Source organism: Scylla paramamosain, chromosome 10 (genome assembly GCF_035594125.1).
Source record: "Scylla paramamosain isolate STU-SP2022 chromosome 10, ASM3559412v1, whole genome shotgun sequence".
Classification (NCBI taxonomy): domain Eukaryota; kingdom Metazoa; phylum Arthropoda; class Malacostraca; order Decapoda; family Portunidae; genus Scylla; species Scylla paramamosain.
In genome coordinates this window covers 5,242,496-5,266,007 of record NC_087160.1, presented here as the reverse complement: position 1 = coordinate 5,266,007, position 23,512 = coordinate 5,242,496, and the positions used below count along the sequence as shown (strand labels likewise).

At 38.8% G+C, this 23,512-nt stretch overlaps 1 protein-coding gene across 3 annotated transcripts; it reads left to right on the top strand.

Moving 5' to 3' along the window:
• Positions 1–411: 411 nt before the first annotated feature.
• LOC135104144 (uncharacterized) lies at positions 412–23,359 on the top strand. 3 transcript variants are annotated; one of them, XM_064011190.1, is made up of 3 exons: positions 412–484; positions 18,704–19,829; positions 20,134–23,359. In XM_064011190.1, exons 2-3 carry the CDS (start codon positions 18,721–18,723, stop codon positions 21,737–21,739), a joined length of 2,715 nt encoding a protein of 904 aa, XP_063867260.1. In that variant the 5' UTR covers positions 412–484; positions 18,704–18,720; the 3' UTR covers positions 21,740–23,359. The 3 variants fall into 3 exon arrangements, with proteins under 3 accessions (XP_063867260.1, XP_063867258.1, XP_063867259.1); XM_064011188.1 differs by lacking the exon at positions 412–484 and adding an exon at positions 12,300–12,735; XM_064011189.1 differs by lacking the exon at positions 412–484 and adding an exon at positions 12,840–13,420.
• Positions 23,360–23,512: the final 153 nt, after the last annotated feature.

Genomic DNA, 23,512 nt, shown 5'->3' with positions numbered 1-23,512 from the left:
CAACTGAGAAAAAAGTATACAGTTTTTGTATTTCTATCTTAGTAAAGAAAGAAAAGATTCCAGAGAATATTGCTGACCTTGTCATGAATCCTTATAGATGGAGCTATCCGGACACCGCAATGTGAGTCACACCATAGTCGGATGGGGTGAACACAGTCTCGACGCCTCCTGAGGGTACACTTCTGACATGCGACATTTCCAAAATTAAAGTCCTGGGAGTATAGAAATAGTGCTAAAGAAGTCTTCCCTCACATCCCGAGATAATGTAATATTACTTCAACTCACGCAGGAAATATCTGACTATAATATAATGGAATCATTTTAATTTATCAGTGGTCCATTACTTCCCGTCTTGTCCCGACCTTCACCCACAGCCATCACTTTTTTTTTTTTCCTTAGCACCTCACCTGTGGCCCCGACCCTCACCTGCATCTCGCTCTCCGCTTCTCACACCTCACTTGCACCTTTCCTGCCGCCCGATAGGGTAAGGAGTACACAAAATTTACATACTCACTATAATAGTATGTAGTACATGCACCTATACCTTATACTGTGTGTGTGTGTGTGTGCGTGTGTGTGTGTGTGTATGTGTGCGTGTGTGTGTGTGTGTGTGTGTGTGTGTGTATATATATATATATATATATATATATATATATATATATATATATATATATATATATATATATATATATATATATATATATATATATATATATATATATATATATATATATATATATATATATTATCAGCAGCATCCATGCAACATCACAGCGTGTTGTCAATATTTCATTTTGTTCCACTTTTGTGTTAATTATCTCTTGAAGCTAAAAGCGTCACGAGAGTGCTGGATCGTGGTGATTCCCGCACACTTCGCCACGCTTCCCCTGCAACCATGACCGACTTCCAGCCCGGTGAAGGCAATGCCGCTAATGCCCATTGCTCACTGATGCGATTGTCTGTGAACCCCATCGTGCACCCGCTGCAGTGGACTGAGCGCCGTCACGGACCAATAGACAGTATCGCTTTTAACCGCGGTGTGCGTCTGTGGTAGAAACGATAAATCCGTAGCGACTTGTGTGTCATTCTAATATAGTTCTGACTTTGCTTAAACTTTGGTTGTAATCATTTGTCTGATGCTATCTTGTTAAAGCCGGATCCTAATCACATGCTGGGGACATTCTCGCAGATGCACATATATATGTACGGGTGCAGTAACCCCGTGTGACCGCTGGTCAGGACACAGCCAGCAGGTGTTGAGGGCTCTAAGACATAATTGCCAAAATTACATAAAATTATGTGCATAAAGTCGAACTAAAATTTCCTGAAATGCAATAGAGAATTACAAAACGAGATGACTCGGCTGATGTTTCAGTCCGTTGACTTGTTTCTTCACAACACGTCAACGGTAAAAGTACTCATTGCCAAACATGCATCGCGCGGTACAAACATCTGCGACGGACCGACCCTGTGAACCACTGCCGACTCATCGTGCCGTTCATTGGCTGCAAGCGATTGGGCAGAAATTCAAGTGGTTGCTTCCCAGTGAGCCACGGAAGGGCAGGTCGGCGAGGAAGTAGCATCCGAAGACCTTGGCTGCAGATGGATTACCGCAGCGCGCTAGGCCTGGCTGGCTCCAGATCAGGAAGTTGAACAGACACTTTTCAGTGCTGTCAGAAACAATGAAGTTGTCGCACAGCTACATCTTAACACACACACACACACACACACACGAAAGGGAAAAATGCAAAAACGGAATGCATTAATAAGAAAACAAACACGATTAAACACAATTAATACAGAGAGAGAGAGAGAGAGAGAGAGAGAGAGAGAGAGAGAGAGAGAGAGAGAGAGAGAGAGAGAGAGAGAGAGATCTACAAAAATATAGCCACCCTTTAGCAAATACAGTTCCTGAGTATGATGGTGAATATATATATATATATATATATATATATATATATATATATATATATATATATATATATATATATATATATATATATATATATATATATATATAGATAGATAGATAGATAGATAGATAGATAGATAGATAGATAGATAGATAGATAGATAGATAGATAGATAGATAAAGGGAAAGAATTCGCCGTAATCTTTACTGATAAGCATAATCACATGATGAACAAACAAAAATAAAATGGATTCACTATACCTAAATTTAACTAAAAACACGCATGATAAATCGCTGAACAATAGAAAGCGCAGCTCAGGTTGTCTTTATTATACAGGCTTATCAGACAAGGAGGAGGAGGAGAGTCGTATTTTTTTTTTTTTTTTTTATGCCTGTCTTTCAGTATGCATGACGATGCTAAAGAGAAGTAGCGTGTATGTGTACCTATCTGTAGCTGGAAACGTCCTTCAGATTATACCGTCCACGCAGTTTCATTGTCCTAATCTTTATTTTATTTGAAACCGTCGTTGGTATGCCGTTCTGCACCAAGAAGTTATTAGACAGAAGAATTATTGCCGCTGCGGTCTTGTGATGAGGATATAATCAAGAATATGTTAGCTAGCTGTTGTTTGTGTGTTTGTCTTCACTGGCTACGTGCTAAAGGCTTGCAGATGCACCATTGATATGTAAAGCTTATGATGGTGACCTTGCAACTCCAAAATATAAGGCAGGTCTAGAAAGAGAGAGAGAGAGAGAGAGAGAGAGAGAGAGAGAGAGAGAGAGAGAGAGAGAGAGAGAGAGAGAGAGAGAGAGAGAGAGACAGAGAGAGAGGACATAATAGGAACACCCACAGAGACAAGTACAGTAAGAGAATCCCCGAAAGAAATTAATAAATGAATAAAGAAATAAAGAAACAAACAAATGAATAGATTGATGTGGTGCACTCGGATGTAAGAGAAAACATAAAAATCATTATTCTATTATAATTTTTCTGCCTATTGTACTTGTCCCGCACTTCATTGGAGTTTTTTTTTTTTATCTATTCTCTGATAAAGAAACGACATCCTGCTCTCTCTCTCTCTCTCTCTCTCTCTCTCTCTCTCTCTCTCTCTCTCTCTCTCTCTCTCTCTCTCTCTCTCTCTCTCTCTCTCTATTTACTAGATACATGCATTTTGTGCTGCCCTGTGCAAATATTCTAGATATTCATAAATGGATTTAATTTTGAGCGACCTTTCCTTTTGTGTATAAGTTTTATTTCGTTTGAATGCATGTTTTTTCTTTTTTTTTTTTTTTGGATTGGTTTTCGTTTTTTCGCTTTTGTTTTTAGTGAAAAGCCTCGGCTTAATATTTGCTAGCCTGAATATGCATCAAATAAATATTGAATGTATCCTTCATAATGGCTCTTTGTAAATGTTCTAAATGTTCTGGATGTTTCCCCCTTTACTTCTTCCCATTTCATTCTCTCTCTCTCTCTCTCTCTCTCTCTCTCTCTCTCTCTCTCTCTCTCTCTCTCTCTCTCTCTCTCTCTCTCTCTCTCTCTCTCTCTCTCTCTCTTCACTCAAACTACTGAGATCTGTAGATGCTCTCCCTTCCCTCGTCTGCAGCACCAAGATCTCTAGTTCCAGTAAATCACAAAAGGGGTCGTCAAACGTATTCTGGTATGTATGAGACAATTTACATTATGTAGTGGTGTCGCTTCACAGGTGTGGCTTCCCTGTTGGTGACGATTAGTGTGCCAGTGCTACGTGGTGGGCTCAAGATAATACAGATGTTACGGCTGATCAGACATTGTTGAATCATCTAAACTTAATTTTCCTGTTTGCCATAACTCCTGTACACTGCCTAATAGTGCTCGGATGAAGTGAACAGTGTGTTACTGGCACTCAAATTCCGCCAGAAACAAGGTAACACACTCCTCACGCCACGCCACATACACCTAGGGTGGCGATACCTCAGTGACCACCATGGATAAGGGAAAGACGCAAGGCAAGCAGAGAGAAAACCTGAGGGGTGAGCATTCCAGACAGATCCTTATTATCAGACGAGTAAACACGCGTCACAAGGATGCACAAAGTATTCATGTAAGCAAGCAAACACACGACTGACAGAAGTGCAACTCATCAAGACACACAGGGATTACCCAACTCGAAGGCTGCGAAATGCTTGAATCTCACATCCACGCCAAGAATTCCCAGGAAACTTGCAGACTGAGTGGCTGAGGAAGGGAAAAAAAAAAGTATATATAATGTTAGAGCAAAAAAAAGTACGAAAGAGAAAGAAAATTATACGAACAAGGTCATTCGTTATTTGTAGAAATGTGAGAACTTTTCTTTTGTCATGTGTGTGTGTGTGTGTGTGTGTGTGTGTGTGTGTGTGTGTGTGTGTGTGTGTGTGTGTGTGTGTGTGTGTGTGTATGCGTTTGTTCGTTTTCTCTCTCATCAGCATGCAGTGAATCACAACGATGATATAAACGATGATAGTGATGCTGTTGCTGCTGCTGCTACTACTGTTACTACCGATGATGATGATGATGATGATGATGATGATGTTGACGATAATAATGATGGGTAATGATCATGACGACGACGACGATGTTGATGATGATGATGATGATGATGATGATGATAATAATAATGATAATAATACTAATAATAATAATGATAATAATAATAATAACAAAGAACAACAACAACAACAATAATAACAATAATTAATAATAAAAATAATAATAATAATAATAATAATAATAATAATAATAATAATAATAATAATAATAATAATAATAACAACAACAACAACAACAACAACAACAACAACAACAACAACAACAACAACAACAACAACAAACAAACACACAAACAGTCAGTTCCAGAGAGAAAAAAAATTAACTACGCATTTTAATTTTCTACGTATATACTGTACATAACGTGGTTCGCCCGAAGTGTCGTTTGTAGAGTATGTAGTACCCATCTTTCTCAGCGATACAACGATACTGAAGGAAAAAAAAATGTTGACAACACTAACTGAGTCACACGTGCGTCCGGTAATCCTATCCTGTGCGATGCTCAAACTAACATAGCAGTCTGACCTTGCAGCGACCTCTGGCTTGGGGGAAATAGATGGCGTGCTATTAGTAAGGTAACCACAAACGCTGCAGGTGAGACGGCTGTGTCTGGGGTTGCGATGGCCGATGGTGACTAGAGGCGGTGTCTGTGGCGGTAGGTGCATTAATAAAGAGAGGCGGCCATGCTGAGTAGTGGTGATGGAACAGCTGGCCTTGAGGGATGCAGGGGAAGAGGGACAAAAGAGGAGTCTCAGGGACGGAAAGATTGCTGCTCTCTCTCTCTCTCTCTCTCTCTCTCTCTCTCTCTCTCTCTCTCTCTCTCTCTCTCTGTTACATGCTGGATTCATAAACATACAGTATACAGTCCTATCTATGGTTATCACTTGGCTCTCTCATAAGGACTATTTTCAAAGGCCGCAGAAATTGTTTGATTTCTAGGGTTCTCATGGATGTTTTTCCTTGATTACTTGTGCAAAATCCTTGTCAATCTATAACTGAAATCAAGAAAACACCCTTGAAAACTTTTTAAATTCTCTGTGTTAAAGGGTAGTCTAGATATGACAACGAAACACTTGAGAACACGGAGCTAAAAACCTTTCACACAACACACATCCCTATCTCTTGCTCCAGGAGGACGGTATCTACTCGCTCACCACTGAAAACCTTTGCCCTTAACCGCCCTAAGCCGACGCGGATCCCAGCCTACCGAGCGATAGGCGACGATGTTATCACTGACATGAGGGGTAGAGTGTGTGTGTGTGTGTGTGTGTGTGTGTGTGTGTGTTTGCGCGTAATTTTTCTCGAGGCTATATACGTACGTGATGCAAAACTTTGCTGTACTCTGTAATTTTCTGCTTGGTGTCTGGAGGCATTGCATGCGTAATGCAGAGATTGCCACATGATTATGCAGTTCTTTTCAGAGAGAGAGAGAGAGAGAGAGAGAGAGAGAGAGAGAGAGAGAGAGAGAGAGACAGAGAGAGAGAGAGAGAGAGAAAGAGAACGTGTGTTTGTGTGTGTACGAACCTCACCACCCTCCAGTAACTCAGAAAATAAATAATTCATATATTTAAGTTATATAAATGTTTATCATTATCTTGAGCTTACTGACTGCACTCTGTCACTGTTACCGGAGGCTTGTTTTGTCTTGTCTAATGTAACAAATGCTTTGGGGTTTCATCATGTATTCTTCAATGCAGAAATGCTGAAATTCATTCATTTTTCCCTAAAAGGCACAGGAGTGTTCTGGACAGAGCATACATTTTTTTCTTTACCAGTTTGTCTCCGTGGAAAAAATCACGGTATAGAGAAGACACAAGTTTCCTTAAGTTAAGAAAATTGTTCGTACATTACAACAGATGTGTAGCAAACATGAACAGATGTTTATCTTATATGATCAAATTATACTTGTTTATGAAAACGATTTTACCTTTTCCTCGACTTGATGTGAGTGATTACTGTCATTCCCCTCACATTCTGTTGCAGTGTTGCATCACAGTGGCAGTGTCTGGTGAAGAGATGAGGAATTCCCTCCATGGGCCTCATGTGGATACGAGTGTATATACAAGAGCTGCCTCGTTAATAATCATTAACTATTATTAATGCTTAGAGATATGTCTTACCATATCTCTTATTACTTGTTTAGAAATTCAGTACCAGAGGGCAATGAATCCGCCAAAAAAAATCGAGTTTGCCGATAGAAGGCGGTGTTACCCACTTCAATAACACTCACCACATGTAGATGGCGAAAACACCTCTCTGATGTGTTTTTACTCACCCCGTAAGCTTTCTTTCTTTGTACAGAAAACAGAGTAACCGCCTCGGCGCCTCATAATAAAAGGTTATTACGCCATGAAAGCTGTAGCGACAGATAGGTAAACAAGAGAGTCTGGCCAACTGGGTCTCTTTCTCTCGACTAGAGGCCATCCCGTATTTAGTATATACTTTTTTAGTTATGCAAGTATACTTGTATATTCATTGCTATATAAACCAAACACATGATGACCTGATGCCACTGAACTATTTACTGAAAGTTTATGTGCGGGTAAGACGTAAACAGACTTTGCGGGTGACGGGTGGGTTGTAGGTTTTGTGCCGAAAAAAAATGTTGCGTTGGTGTTGTGCAGTTGTGGGCATAGATATGGTTGGAGAGCGGGTGCGGGCCATATGAAGTGGCTATAGGTCGTAGCATACGTACATATATAGTGAATACTGAGTAGTTTTGCTGTACACCAACACATCATGAAGTAAACAATAGTTCACCATTACCTATTCGCTCCCCTTTCTGAACACACTGGTCTGAACAGAGAGGATACAGAGAATGACACAGAGGATACAAACACGATAGCTTGGTTTGCATTGCCACATCACTTATGAGTCACATGTTGGTGACTCAGTGGATAACTTGTTACTACTGGTACCTACATTAACATATCCATCTCTTCGGTACTGTAGTCTAATATCCACATCCGCAAATCTCGAAGCTGGAATATCTGATACATCTCAAATTTTCACCTGTAAACATTCGGCAGACGTTCTTCGCGTGACAGTTCACCAAATGATCGAGAGCCGCAGGTGTTTTCCCTGACGTGCTAGTTTTCATCCGAGCTATCAGGAATCAATGTTAATGACATGTTCTCTTTGTTTATCTGCTTTCTTTTGTCTGATTGCCTACCTGCCTCTCGTCCCCACCCCATCTCTCTCTCTCTCTCTCTCTCTCTCTCTCTCTCTCTCTCTCTCTCTCTCTCTCTCTCTCTCTCTCTCTCTCTCTCTCTCTCTCTCTCTCTCTCTCTCTCTCTCTCTCTCTGTGTGTGTGTGTGTGTGTGTGCGTGTGTGTGCTACCAGGTTGACGTCAACTATGAAAGCGTGTTGTCTGTGGAAGTGAAATCAGTGGCGTGTTTTCTGTTCGAGTGAAATCTATTGTGGTTGTTCATGAGAAGCATGTGTACCCTAACACCTGAATAATTAAGGTGTGTACCCTAAATGTTCTTGTAAAGCTCACTGTCTACCCCCATAGAGACTGCTGCAGAGAACTTAGATATCCCGGGTGACAGAATCAGAAACTGATACTTGAAACATCACGAGATGCATAGTAAGGAAGCTTGGTAAGAATATTAAGTACTAAGTTGCGTACACCAGGAGACCATAGTCAAGGACGACTTGGGAGCGTGTAGGCATGTTGAATAATCACTTAGGAATGTTTGTTGTTGTCAAGGTGGCGTAAATAGGTATGCCACGTCCGCCTTCCGAAAACTTTATAGCTTCTGCCTGGAACCCTGAGCTGGAGCCGCCTTCTCCCGCTGATATGCTGACGGGCTCCATTTCATCGTGCTTCCTTTGTTTCCTAAGTTCCTCACCTTCAACTTCTCTGTTTAAACAAAGAAATGCGGGTATCCAAAGTTCAGTGAGTTCAGTGGGTTTAAAGTTACAGAGGAGGGAGTTTTCATCGTAAAATATAATGATGAAGCCGCTGATGATATCCGTAATTATAGTTATTTGTGTAAAGTGCGTTATAGGGTTGTTATACATTGTTATTAAGTAATAGTAGTAGTAGTAGTAGTAGTAGTAGTAGTAGTAGTAGTAGTAGTAGTAGTAGTAGAAGTAGTCGTAGTAGCAGCAGTAGTAGTAGTGGTGGTGGTAGTAGATTATTATTATTATTATTATTATTATTATTATTATTATTATTATTATTATTATTATTATTATTATTATTTATCAATTTATTTAATCATATTTCATTTATTTACCACCTTATCATTATTTCTTTCCTTTTCTTTAACATCGAAGAACGAAACTCCACTTATCTTGAGGGTGCTGGCAAGTAGTGGCGGACACAGTATGACACGCAGGCCTGAGAGTGAAATTCGGACCCCTATGCCATGGCCTAAATTCCCGTTGATGATAAGTTCTACTAATTAAAAAAAAAAAAAAAAAAAACGGAAAACCTTCGGCGAGTGTTTATCATTTTCAATTTTCCAGGGACAGAATATAGAGCCATGATGTTTAAGGACACTTGGAAACTGGCCACGACCTTTTCATATAAATACTTCCAATGGTGTCTTACGATTTCTCTCTCTCTCTCTCTCTCTCTCTCTCTCTCTCTCTCTCTCTCTCTCTCTCTCTCTCTCTCTCTCTCGCGTGCGTTGTTGTCCTTGGCCTCTCTCTTCGTGTAGTAGGAAAAAAATTGTTACGCCAGGATGAAGCGCAGCGTGGGGTTCACTCTTTCAGTGCAGATATAGGAGTGGGTGTGGGGCTGAGGAGTGGTGGATGGGCAGCGAAGAGAATGAGGAACAGAGCGGGTACGAGATAAGAGGTGGGAGGAATGGAAGGGAGGTGAGTGAGAGGAAAGGAAAATGAGGACAAGGAGAGAATCCCAAGGGACTGGAAGGTCGCCTAAAGAGCAGATAAGGGAAAATCTCGGGGGTGTGCACGTGCAGGAGGAGGAGGAGTAGGAGAAGAACATGAACGACAAGAACAACAACAACAACAACAACAACAACATGGATAAGAAAAGGAGGAGAAAGAGAGCAGCAGACACGAGTATGTGTTCAGTCCATCATCATTTTCTTCATTGCATATGAACTAAGCAAATTTCATAATAATGAGAAGGACAACGAGGAGGAAAAGAGGAGAGAAAACTAATGAAAAAAATCTCTCCTGCTGTTTGTCAATTTGATCTTCAAGGTTGTTTTTAATTTCGTGGACAAAATATCGCGATAAATAAATCTTACAACATAATAAAGTTAATTCGTGAACACACGTAGCTTATGTGCACGGTGACAACAGCGATGCAGGACGTGGCCTTGGTATGGAAAGCCTCCAGTGGTGAAAAGAAGGAGAATGACGCATAACATGACTAGCATGCCAGCAATGCCGAGGTGCTTGCTTCTTTAACCTGATCAAGATCATATATATATATATATATATATATATATATATATATATATATATATATATATATATATATATATATATATATATATATATATATATATATGTATGTATAAACACACACATTTAAGATTAATAATTCCACAAATGACGTGGTATGACATTCTTTTCAAGGAGTTCAGGCGTAAAAAAGAAAAAAAAAAGGAAGGATGTTTCTAAATTTTACACGTAAAAGGGATGACAATAATTATTTATAGAAGTTTGTGATGCCTCGTATTAGTCATATAGATAGGGATTAGTGTGAGTAGTACAGTGAGACCAAGGTAGTGGGTGCGGTGTGCAATTAACAAGTTTAGAAGAGCAGTAACCATGAACCGATGGTGAGAGACATAGGACGGTAAGTTAAAGGAAGAAATAAGACAAAACGAAAAGCTTCTGGCTGTACCTTGTATAGTAAAGCAGTGAGTCACAATGAGTAGAGCTTCCTTGAGCGACACATATCACTTAGGAGCGTGTTAGGCACAGGACCCTGTGTTCTCGTAAAGTTTGCATATAGGAGGGAGAAAATATGCAAAGACGAGGCAAAGTATACGATCTTATAGAGAGAAGCTGATTGAGTGAGATACAAGCTCTGAAATTTCCAGTTTGTGGCGTCTTTCCCTGAACCACTGCATTTACATTCTTATGCCTGTTAACCATGAGATGCTGAAAGCTGCAAAGTAGAGTCAACATTATAATAATTGATAGGTACTGATTTCCCCTAAAGTAATTTAGCTGTCTGCCATCTTGTACGACGTTAAAGTTTTGGGGCACTAACAGAACAAGCTGGTGAATGTCCCGTGATGAGGCCACTCCTGCTTGGCTCTTTTCTGACGCCCTTTTTGCAGGTGTCCCTCCGTTAACAGTTAGTTACAGTATAGTAACAAGGCACTTCCTCTACACATCTGAATTTGGTCTTCTGAAAATGACACCTGTCCATTCTTGGACCAGAGAATCGTGGATCGTGAATCGTGTTCTGCTCATATTTTATGCTCAAAGCAGCTGGTTACATTTTCAAGCACTAATACACCTCATCTGGTTGTCGCTCATACAGGCTGGAGAACAACGGAACTTCACTTGTTCTCGGCTAGTTTGCCTTCCTAATATCGACCTCAAGGGGAACGAGAGGAAGGTAGGATACCAGAAAGATCCCGGTATTGCCGACAACCACGGTAAAGGTTTGAAAAAAAAAAAGCTTGACAAACAACAAAGAAGATAGCCGGAAGGGCAGGAAGACCAGTGAACAGGAATCACCTTCAGCATTTCATGTCGAAGGATTTCTTCCGTCATATGGTACTGCACATGTAAATGAAGCTGAAATTGAAAAAGTTGCATTGGATGAATCAGATCAGAAGATTGTATTGTGTGTTCAAAGACAAAGACTATATGGGCCAGGATAAGCGAGGAAGACATCACTGACACGCCAAGTGTTGCTGCACTACCATCCTAACAAAAGGGGAGGGAACGCCCAGCCTTGTGGCAGGGTCACCGATTGTTTTCCGTACCCTCCTTGAATGTACTATTAGATAACTTTGGGTAGAGGTAAGACAGGTAAAAGTACAGAGAGAGAGAGAGAGAGAGAGAGAGAGAGAGAGAGAGAGAGAGAGAGAGCTGCAAGATTGTTCAGTCTCATTCGTTGGCCCGGCTACTGGATGTACCCATCTCTGTCTCTGCTACTGCTCTACATTCATTAGTGAGGAATATCCATGTGAACATTACTTTCCATATCTAGTCATGAGAACAACTATTTACAACGGGTGAAAATACCTTTTCTGTGAACGTTTATCTTGACTATGAATTAGACTGAACACTCGTAATTGATGTACTGCTTGAATAATTTTGGAGTTATCGTCATCATCGTCATTGTACTACTACTACTATTACTACCACTGGTGCTTGTATATCTTCACCACCTCCATCAGTCACTCCATATGTTCCTGTATTGTAAAGACATGCGAATGCTACTATATGAAGGTCCCTCACATATCTATCCCTATCGGACGCTCCCTCCCACCCGCCCATCCCCCCCACCAAAAAAAAAAGACACACCTACACATTGCATTTATAATCATGTGTGTATGTGATGTAGTGCCTACATATTATCCCAGCTACATCAGGAGTGCTTCTTTGCAAGGGTAATACTGTGCAAGGAAGTGCATTCCTTTTACATTAGAAACAATGGAATTTAGTAGCACATAATGTAAAGGTCAATAGCTAAAGTTTGGTTGCTGAACTTTCTTTAGTATTTAACGGATTTTTTCTTCTTTCTTTCTTTTTTTTTATTCGTCTGAACAGTAGCCGAGCTGATGTAAGGTCTTACTTAGGTGCATTATTATCATAAGCTGATAAGTCTATCCTTATCAGAGTTGTTATGTTGCATATAATAATAACAAGTCATCCGTGTTAAGTAGAATTTCGGTCTTGAGAACACCAGAGCAAGTTATAAACTACATGTCACTGCTACGTGATTGATGCACAATTATTAATAGAAGATTATATCACCAGTGCAAGGTTGTGACAGGCTGAGGCGCGCACATATTACATGCATACTATCTCGGACCATCACCAAACATATTGCATTCATTAAACATTACACCTTAACAATCCACATATGATGTGGATTGTTGCATAGGATAACCCCGAGACACCATTGCGGAGGTCTAGTGAGGTGTTCCTTCAGTGTTCCTGAGTGAGGTGTTGCCAGTGCATGTGTTTACTGTGGCAAGGAAGGAACGCCGAGCACCACCCATCAAGGCTGTACTTTCTCCACTCCACGACCTCTGCCTTGCCTTGTGGCTCTTGATAGGGTACCCTTGGACATTCTTCCGGTTAGGTAAGTGCTGACTGGCATCAATTTTACAATGCACATTGTTGAAAAAACTACAAACTCAACAATATCTAGTACCAGGTTGCCTAGAATGAAGGCTGCCCGTGTCTTTGGGTCCGTTCTGATGGAAAACATCGTGTGTCCGTGAATTATTCCCCACTAACTTATTTTTTCCATTAATTCCCCGCTCTCTTAGTATCAGTGTGGGCTCACATTGATATGATACTGTTCTAATGATGCCTGTGGAATGTGTTAGGGTAAAAATTAAAGGAAATTCAGTCCAGGAATGATTGGGGTGTTGCAGATCAACATAGCAATGATAGCATTGATGGATGCTGACATGCCTTCTGGGGGATTATTACGATCTCTATACAGCCATGGACAAGTCAGGAACTGAACAGGGGTGGTAAATGAGGCCACATGCTTGGTGCAGTGTGAAATATGCATTGTGCACTCAGGCTGCGCAGTGGGTGAGGTCAGGGAGGGAACCACAACAAACACCTTGCCACCTCCTGAGGGGATTTGCAGTTTTTGCTAATGTCTGGCAGGTGAAGTTAGGGTTAAATGTGTGCAAAATAGTGAAATATAAAACTTGGGAAGTATTGTAATTAAATATATTCACAGAAACCAATAAACCACATCGTTTGTAATGATTGGAACTTTTACAGAAAGTTGCCTTTGAAATGTGGAGGTAAGCAGTCTTAACATTTTTTCTTTGTATGACATAAAGATTATGATTAGTAATTAGGTAAATGTGCTTGGTAGTCATAACTATTTGGTTGGCAGGTAGGTTCCCCATAGTATAGGAATAGGGAGATGAGATTGTAATATTCTTATTCCAAACAGGTATAGGTAATCATTATTAGTACAGTTTATCTATGAATTTGTAGTGGAAAAACATGGATTTTTCCTTGTAGTCCAGACCATTAGAACTTGTCAGCTCTCACTGAAAGCAATACAAATATTTGTACTCGCTAACTATAAATTATATAAAATACATAGATATTATTGTAGATTCTGTTATCCAGACTATATTTCTGAGTACATTTACATATAATGTTCAGTATTTTCCCAGGTGTTTATGGTAAAATAATAGACACTGCTTTACATGTGGAAGTCCTATATTCACTTGACTTATCCTCTACTGTTTTCATTAGCTAAAAATAACTGGGCCAAGTTATATGGGTTAATTAATCTATATTTATTTTATTTTATTTATTTATTTATATTTTTTTATTTATATTTATGGCTGGTTGATATGGTGGCTAGTTGCAGAATGGTAAGAAGGATCACAACATTGCTTCCGGTAGAGATTAGCTCATCCACTTATCCCGTATTTTAGTGCATAGATATTGCATGCTATTTCATTGTGATTCTCACATCCTTCAGGATTCTTGTATCAAGAACAAGAGATTTTTTGTCCTTTATTAGAATCATAGAGGCTGTTAATGATGATGATGAGTCATATTAGATGTGTATCTTTAATATTGTCCATGTGTGATGTGCCCCTGTTGTAGCTGTTGTCTTTTAACAGTGGATTACAAATTTGTGTGATGATTCATTTGTTGATTTCAATACAGTGTTTTGAATGATATGCTGAAATGCACATTTACACGATGGAAGAAATGTTTTTTCCTTGTGGTGTTGTCATGACAGTGTTAGCATTTGGAAAACAGTGTGTAAATGTTTGATGAATTTTAGTTGTATTTTGTATAGTTTCTCCAACAACTTACACAAAAGTAAATTGAGAAAATGCATTGAGACACTTGCCAGAAGGTTGAGCCATGGGAAGGAGTGGCTGCAGATCAAACTGAGTGGACACTGAGGGTACATGACATTATAGTAATTAGGCTGTAGTCATCACCTTGGTCCAAGTGAAGTTCATTCAACCCTAACTGTCTTGCACCACATTAGTACTATCTTCAAAGAAGTAAAATTGGCTGTTTAGGTAATAGTTGATATTATTTCTTGGTCAGAACCCTGTTGTGAATATCTAACTTGTTGGTGTTGTTTATTTAACACTGATCTCAGCTCTTTAAAAGTCAGTCACCCCATCTCACACTAAATGAGTTGGTGTTATAGTAGGACGTGAAAATGAAATTCATCAGTCAAAGCAGAATCAAAATTTCATTATTCTGCAAATTCTCACCTTTCCCAGCAATTTTTTTTTTTTTTTTTTTTTCCTCCTGACAAAGGAAAAGGATGTTAGGAAACCAGCTGGTAGTGACAATAAACTGAAGAGTTAGAAAGTAATCAAAGAAATCTGTAAGTGTTAGCATCATGGCATCAACTCTGAATAATAACATATGGGTGTAAGACATTAATAAAAAGATTAGGAGTATGGAAATAAGGTATCTGATTGTATGTATGTGTGTGATATTACATGTGTAGTGTTGTGTGGAGGGAATGTGTTGGTGAGTGCAAGAAAGATTACTTTGAGATACCTAATTCAGCTATCCTACATGGAGGGAATGGATAGTGAGAGGCTGACAGAGGTTGTATGAGTGAAATGAATAGGGAAAGAAGATGAGGTGGATAGATGGAGTAAAAAGTATGTCATTGAGAGTGATCAGAGTGTATGCTTAATGAATGCAGGACAAGATGGTAGAAGAGTTTTATTTGTAGCCACTGTGTGCAGGAAGAAAGTGTGAGGCAAAAGAAGACAGTCACTCATCAAGTCACCAAACTGTGATTTGTGATTTGCTGGTAAATATCTGGTTACTGCTCTCAAACTTCAGTATCAACATTTATTCTTGAATGATGTTGAAGGAGATAATTGGCTTTGTGACATGGTTCTCTTGATGAAATAGTTATCACCTGTAATGAAGAACAAATCAGATTAGCACATAGAAGGCATGTTCACCTAGTACAGGCATGTACATAGACAATGAATATCTATGATGGGCAATAAAGAATATAAGCTATAAAAGATGGAAATGTAGAAAGCAAAAATTAATGGTAGAATGTTGAATACATATACTATAAGACATTGTGGACTGTAAAAAAGAAAAGAAAGATGGTCAAAATTAATATGTAAGATAGAATGGAAGATGGGATTTACTTTCCAGCTTGACAGTCATTGAAATTTTTAGGTCATTGATATCTTGTGAATTAACTCATGGAATGAATACTTATCTTCTCTGTGAATGGAGTAGTGGTTCCAGGCTGTGAATAGGATATGGTTCCTAATGTTTATCTTTATTGGGAGATCCCCTTCAGTGCATTGTAGAAGAATGTAGCTTGGAAGCTGTGAGGGGGCCACCTTCTTCCATGGCCATTCCTTGCATGACAGTCACAGGTTTTATGCTGCCCATGTCCTGCTGATATATGCATAGATTTGGATTATGTTTTGTTTAGAAGGATGTTCTTGTGACCTGAGTCTGAATAGGAAGCTTCAGGAGAGTCAGAGGGATAGGAGGGAAGTGATAAAGGTGTGGTACTGCGAAAGAGTTTATTCCTTCTCAGTAATATTTACTTTTAAAACCTCCTTTTTTCAATAAACTAGAACAGGTTATACTACTTTTCTTATGCCTCACCTTTTGACTCTTTACCTTGACCCTTGGTAACATCCAGGCATTAAAGATAATTATATGGTAGCATTACTATGGTTTTATTTACTGACACTTATGTCTCCTCAGGGTATTAACTTTGTAAGCATAGTTCTTATTTAACAGAAGGGTTGGGTATAACTAGGAGAAAAGCAAAAGCAACTGAGAGAAAAGCACTTGTCTTACAAAAACAAGCAAAATTTATTTAGTTAATGTTCCATCATTTACCACAGTAGTTGATTCACAGTTTAATTCATGAGAGATTCAAGGGGATCAGAACAGAGAAACTTAACACCTAAATTTCACCACACACTTTCACCTAAATTATAGGCATTCTTGCCACCAAAAAAAAACATTTTAGTATATTCCCCCTGGGGCCAAAAGTTTAGTGAGGTGGGCCAGGGACTGTCTCTCACGCCGTACACACCTAATACATGATTCAAATCCATTGGGAAACTCTCTCCAAGTGCCACAACTTCAGTGAAAGTAGTCGAGAGACTGTCTCTCACCACTTAGACCTAAGATACCCTGACTGCCATCTTACGTCCCCATGGGACATCCTCCATGTATTACTGTAACCACACTTCACCACCAAATGCACATTGGCCTTTACTTAATATTCCCCTTTAACATGGTCTAGAGAATGCACTCAACTAAACCTTACATCCTGTAACAAAGGAGAGAGAGAGACGGTGAGCATGGCATTACTGAACAGAGGGGTAGCGTGTCTCTCTGGCAGTACATTACATATCTCACTTTATTACATTTCTTTTCACCACCAAACTATTGTCACTTTTCCCTAATATATATATATATATATATATATATATATATATATATATATATATATATATATATATATATATATATATATATATATATATATATATATATGTATACATATATATATATATATAGTCATACATTTTGTTTAACTCTGAATTTAAGGCACTTTATCTGTAACAAGGGAGAGAGGCAGTTAACGGGGTGTCACAGGGCAGGGGTGGGGACAGCACACCTCTGCCCCACAGCTAACTCAAGGCATTCCCCCTTGGCCGTCTTGCTTGCCAGCTTGCTTCAAAATATTTAATTTCCTCTCTATTCTCCCTTGTTATGCAACATTGGGAACTATTATCCCATTAGTGAAATTGATCAAGGAATGTGGAAAAATTGAATTGCAGGGACTTAAGTCATTCCCGGGGTTATTTTTAATAATTTCTTGTTGGAGTGATTAATATCTGTTTTCCTGTCTAGTCAGATGAGACACTAATTATTAACCCCCAAAAAGTTATTGTGTGGTAATCAACCTCCACAATCGAATAATAAACTTGCATTAAATGTACAGTATGAATTTTGACTTGCCAAATATTTAAGAGGTTAATTTTCTGGGCTGATACAATCATTACACAAATGAGCATCCATTTATATAGTACCTGCAGGATATTTAAAAAAAAAAACTTGGAAATGATGGGGGCACTGCAAAGTGTGTTGTGATGTGATGGCTGCATGAAGTATTTCGGTATTAATTTGTGTAATGCATGTGTGAAAAAGCTAGTTGTATAGCTATATTATTATCATTATTATTATTATTATTATTATTAAGGTGTTGTTGTTTAATAGCCATTGTACGTCGCTGTATGGTTGTCAGTTGTGGAATCTTGATGACCCAAGAATTGAGGAGTTGAGTGCGTTGTGGCGAGTGTGTTGCCGTAAACTGCTTGCTTTGCACCCTCGCACGTGCTCTCACTTATTGCCCCATATTATGAATTCTCTATCTGTTCATCAGATTAATGAAAAAAGAATGCTGTGTTTTTTTATTTTTTTTTTATTAGGGGTTTGAGACATCCTGAGCGACAAATATCACAATTTTTTTTAAATGCTCTGCTATTGAATTCATCATACATTTTGTCCAACATAAATTCAATACTGCAGCCTTATAACATTAAATACTATGAAATTTTTTACTGTAATATTAACTATGTTATTGGCAAGGTATGTTGTTTAGAGGACTACCAATACTGGCAAACAAATAATAAAAACTTTTGAGTATCCGTGATGGTCAGATAGATTGCTGCCTTACATATAGTGATGTCTGTGAATTCCTTGATGAAATATGTTTAATATAGTATGCACACACATACACACTAATTTTTTAACTTAATTTTATTTATCTTTTTAAGTTTTTAATATTTCTTTTAATTTATATTTTATTTTGTCTTGAGCTACATTAAGTTTTTTTTTCTTTTTTTCTCTCTTATAGCATTAAATTTTTAGTGTAAGATGACTAAAGAATTGTACTTTGTATGAATAAACAATTGATTGATTGATTATTATTATTATTAGTAGTAGTAGTAGTAGTAATAGTAGTAGTTAGTAGTAATAGTATTATTGTTATTGTTATTATCATTATTATTATTATTTTACAGATGAGACACAAAGGAACATGGTTCGCCTGGGACTGACAACCAACTCGTCAGGAAGGAGACAAGATGGCAGGATACCCTCACAACCTGAGTCTGAACAAAGCTATCCTCACCCAGCTGAAGAGCGCATCAGGCATTATGCACAGACTCATTATGTACATCCCTCTAATCCAAGGGCTTCCTCCTTTGCTGCTGAAGAAACCCACACTGAACCAAGCTCCTCAGCATCTCATTACCCTTCCAGTGACGTGAGTGAGGTGCTGCCGGCCCCTCACAGCCTGCGGACAGTGCTCAACAGGGGTGCTCAGATAAGCCACTTCCCTTCTGCTGAGTGGTCTCAGAAGGCAGCAAGACCTCATAGTGATATTCATTCAAGAGGAACACAAAAACAAAACTGTCCAGATGATAGTGCTTCATCATCAAGCTCTACACTTGATGTTAATTACACAAGAGACATCAAGTTTTGTCCAGTATGTCGTTCCTCTGTAATTTCTGGAACTGCTCATCAGTGCAAAATTATAGAACCTTCTGCATTAGCATTTTCATCTCGCACAGCTCCTGTGAATGTGTCACAGCACACTTCAGTATCCAGACTCGGTCCCCAGCCATTGGTGTCTTCACATAATGTGGAAGACAAACATGCTCATAACGTGCCTGAATCTGATGACGATCACCACATTCAAAGTAGACTACTACCTAATCTTTTACCCACTGCACAAGACTCCTCTTGTTCATCAGATGTATCCCAACATGAAAAGAAAAATGGTAGCGTAAAAACAAGCCAGTCTTCTACAAGGTCAAATATAATGCCAACACCAGTGGTAACTCAACCTGTTTATGATGTGCACAGTAATAGAGATCGTATACCATCACAAGCTTATGCTTCTGGAGGAAAGCCAAGTCATACTTCACCACTGTGGTATGGGAATGATAGGAGACCCATCACAAAGACAGATGCATGGGAGACTCCTACAAGCCTCATCTCACGTCTTACTGCTGGACTGACTGCAAGCTCAAGTCAGTCACAGCAGCATGGGGAGAAAGGTCAATCACGCACCAACTGTCCCTCTCCCTCAATGAGTGAGGAGAGCGACACCATGAGCTTCATTTGTATGGAGGAATCAGCACAGTAAGTCACCTTGATTTTTTTTGTTTATTAACACTTAGTATATATAATATACTTGGTAATGATTTAGCTTATATACATATGTATTATTGAACTAGCATGCTATAACCACTAATTTTGCTCTCTGTAATATATCTGATGTCTATTTCTATGAATCCTCCCTACATACTTTAATCATCTCATTTTTTTTCTCTTGGTGGTGCATCCATTTCATCTGTGACCTTTGCTGTTACTATTCATATACCCTTGCAAATAATTCATCACCTTTGATGTGTTTTAAATTTACATTTTCTTCTCTATCTTCCAGAGCTGAAGATCCTTTTTATGTTGCGCACCAAGAGCTGATGGATGAAGTTCTGAGAGGTGAGCCACATTGTTACTCCAGCAGCAGCAGCAGCAGCAGCAGCAGCAGCAGCAGTACTAGTGCCAGTGTCAGTGGAAACCCAAATACTCGCCCTCGTCCCAAAGTACAAAAGGAATATCCTGTAATGTCCGAAAGTAGTATGGAAAAAAATCAGAAGTATGTGGTCACTGATAGTTCGTCTTCAGAGTTAATGTGTGTTGATTCCAACCAGTCCAGAGAGTCAGATTTAGATGATAGCAGACATTCAGAAAGAAGTAATCAGATGCCTGATTTATGTACACTTCTGAAAAGTATAAAGCAGCCTACCTTAATTCCACATTCTCCTGATAAATCAAACATTCATGACTTCTTAGATCCTGAAGAAATTGGTCACATAAACCATCTGATCAAAAGCCTTTCTGACTCAGTATTAACAATCAGTTTACCTGACACCTTGTACAAAAACAAAGGTTTTACACCTCTTGACTATATGGACATACATTTGAATGCTGTTATGCGTCAGTTCTTTTTTGTATTTAAGAATGAAGACTTTTTAAATCTTCCAATGCCTGATCAAATTTCATTATTAAATGGGTGTTCACTGAGGGCAGTCATTTGTTCAGGTTTGTATTTATTTAGTAAAGACACAGGTTGTTGGTACATTCCTGGCTCAACCAACAGACTCAACCATCCTGTCATCCACATCTCTGATTTGTTGCAAGTTTATCCACAGCACATTGTCTCTAAAATGTATGAGCTACACACAGCTGCTTCCAAGCTGGACTTTGATTGGTCCATGGGAGTCATCACCAACTGCATCCTGATGTACACCCCAATAAAAAAAGTTATGCAAGAAATGGAAAAAGTTGATTTCTTACGGAACAAGTATGTTCATCTTTTATTAAAGTACATATCATGGAAACATGGGCATCACAATTCTGCCTTGGTGTTCCCTGAGATCCTTAAAATATTAGATGCTCTTCTCCTCCTTGTTGATGAATTATCAGTCCTTGATTTAAATTTGAGTGAGGAGGAAGTGATGGCAGTAGAAGAGAGGCTCTCTACACTCACTCTGATGCAACTGGCACCTCTTAAAAATCAGTCCAGTAGATTTAAAGAAGAAATTGATTCATGGTCAAGTTTGAAGTGTGTTAATCTCATAGAAATCAATAATAGATTGTGTATGGCCTTGCATTTAAGTATGACTGAGTCCCTTCGGTCAAATACTGCTGAGTATTGGACATCAAACAGTGTGTTGTGTACCACTAATGCAGCTCATGATGACAATGCTTTACCTCCATGCAAGAAGTTGCCACAGATTATGCCTCCTGCAAATGAAAAGATTAATAAATTGGATCAGTATAAGGAAAACTCTTACAGTTGCCAGAAAAAGGATAGATATATTGGTGACCGTACAAAAATTACTTTACTTGCAGAGCGAGATTTGATGTTGCTTAGACACTTTTTGGAAGATGCTACTGCTAGAGATAATTCATCCTTGATTGAAAACATCAAAGAAAAGATGGATGCTAAACAGATTCAGCTCATCATCAAAAAACTATGCTCATAATGTATATCTTTCCATTTCTCTCTCTCTCTCTCTCTCTCTCTCTCTCTCTCTCTCTCTCTCTCTCTCTCTCTCTCTCTCTCTCTCTCTCTCTCTCTCTCTCTCTCTCTCTCTCTCTCCCTCTCTCCCTCTCTCCCTCTCTCTCTCTCTCTCTCTCTCTCTCTCTCTCTCTCTCTCTCTCTCTCTCTCTCTCTCTCTCTCTCTCTCTCCATGCTTGTACACATTGCTTTACAGTTTTTGGGAAAGATTAGATTATAAGTTAATTTTGTAATATTTATTAATTACCACGTTGTGTTAAGTTAAGGGACTAGCTCTAGGCTCATTGACATTATCCAAGACTCCATCATCTGGAAATTGCATCGAGTCTTGTCTTGTAGCAGACTTTACTATTTGAATTTCTTGATATTGGGATAACTTGTTATTTATAGAATTAAAAAGCTGGTGCAGTAATCCAAAGATGGTGTAATGAATGTTAAGGGTTAGAGGAATTTTGTATTTTGGAAAGCTTGGTTTGACCAGGCATGATTAGAGTATTAACCTGAATTAGGCCCAAAGTATGGAAATCTTTAACATTTTGCAAGTGAGATTAAAGTAATTAAAATCACAGTTAAGGGATGCTGGAGTGTTGCAACCCAAAATCAATGTAAAATTAATTGCTATATTATATAGTAGAAGGCATATAAGTAAGTTTTTTATGTAGAAGGTATTGCATTTTTTTGCCACAAAGTATTGTATATTCCTGGGAATGCTCTCCTGGAGTGAAGGCTTTGTCTGAATTTGTTGGTATCCTGGAGTGAGGAAATACTCTTGTTTTGTGGGATGATTTCTTTATGTTGAGTGCAGCTTGAATGAATGGAATGATGTGGGTATGGAGTGTTCAGTTGTAATGAATCTTTGATTATATCTTATTATTTTTTGATATTCAAATGCCATATAAAATGCCAGGGCGGGCCCCAGCCCATTAGCACTGCAAGTAACTGGTTATGGCTTTGCAGTCCCCAGTGGACCCATTGAATCTTCCTCGGTGGAATGAATATGAATATTTTTCATTGATTCAGTTAAAGAATTAAAAAAAACTTCAGTGGGATATTAACAAAATAAGTATATTCTTGTGTCGACTAGAGGTTTCTGGAGTGGTCACCATTATAATAGAAAATGGTGATGCCATATTGGACATGTGTCAAGAGATGGGACCACACTGCTTTGCAGGGGACCCCAAAGCCAAATCCTGCTCAGGACTCCCTAAAGTGTAGGGTCAGCCCTGCTTATAAGTGTTCTGTGAACTACTAAATCAGACATGGCAGAGATGGTGGAAGTAATATTGGTACAAAACCTGAATGATATTCTGACTTATCTGAAACCAAACTCAGGGCAATAGAATCACTTTTTTTATGAATATGAGTGATTCTAGGGTCAGAGGAGGAAGTATATATTTCAGGGCATTGTAGCAAAGGAAGCTAAAGTCTTATGTTTCATGTAAGCTGGCCTTTTGCATTAAGACTGAGCTAAAGCATCTTGTAATTCACTCCCTGTTGGTGAATGTCACCAAACTCATTGAGGTTGGGAGGGTTCTTGTGTATAAGATGTACTCTTGGATTACATTATTATATATTATTCTGACAATGACTCTCACTTAGTATCCTTCTGAGCTAATTCTCTTTACCTGAGGATCTTTATTTAGAAGTGAAATGCAGGAACACATTAGTGCTAAAGATCTTATAAAGAAAGGAGATAATATTGTGAGGAAAAACTAATGTGAAAGACTGTGCATCCATC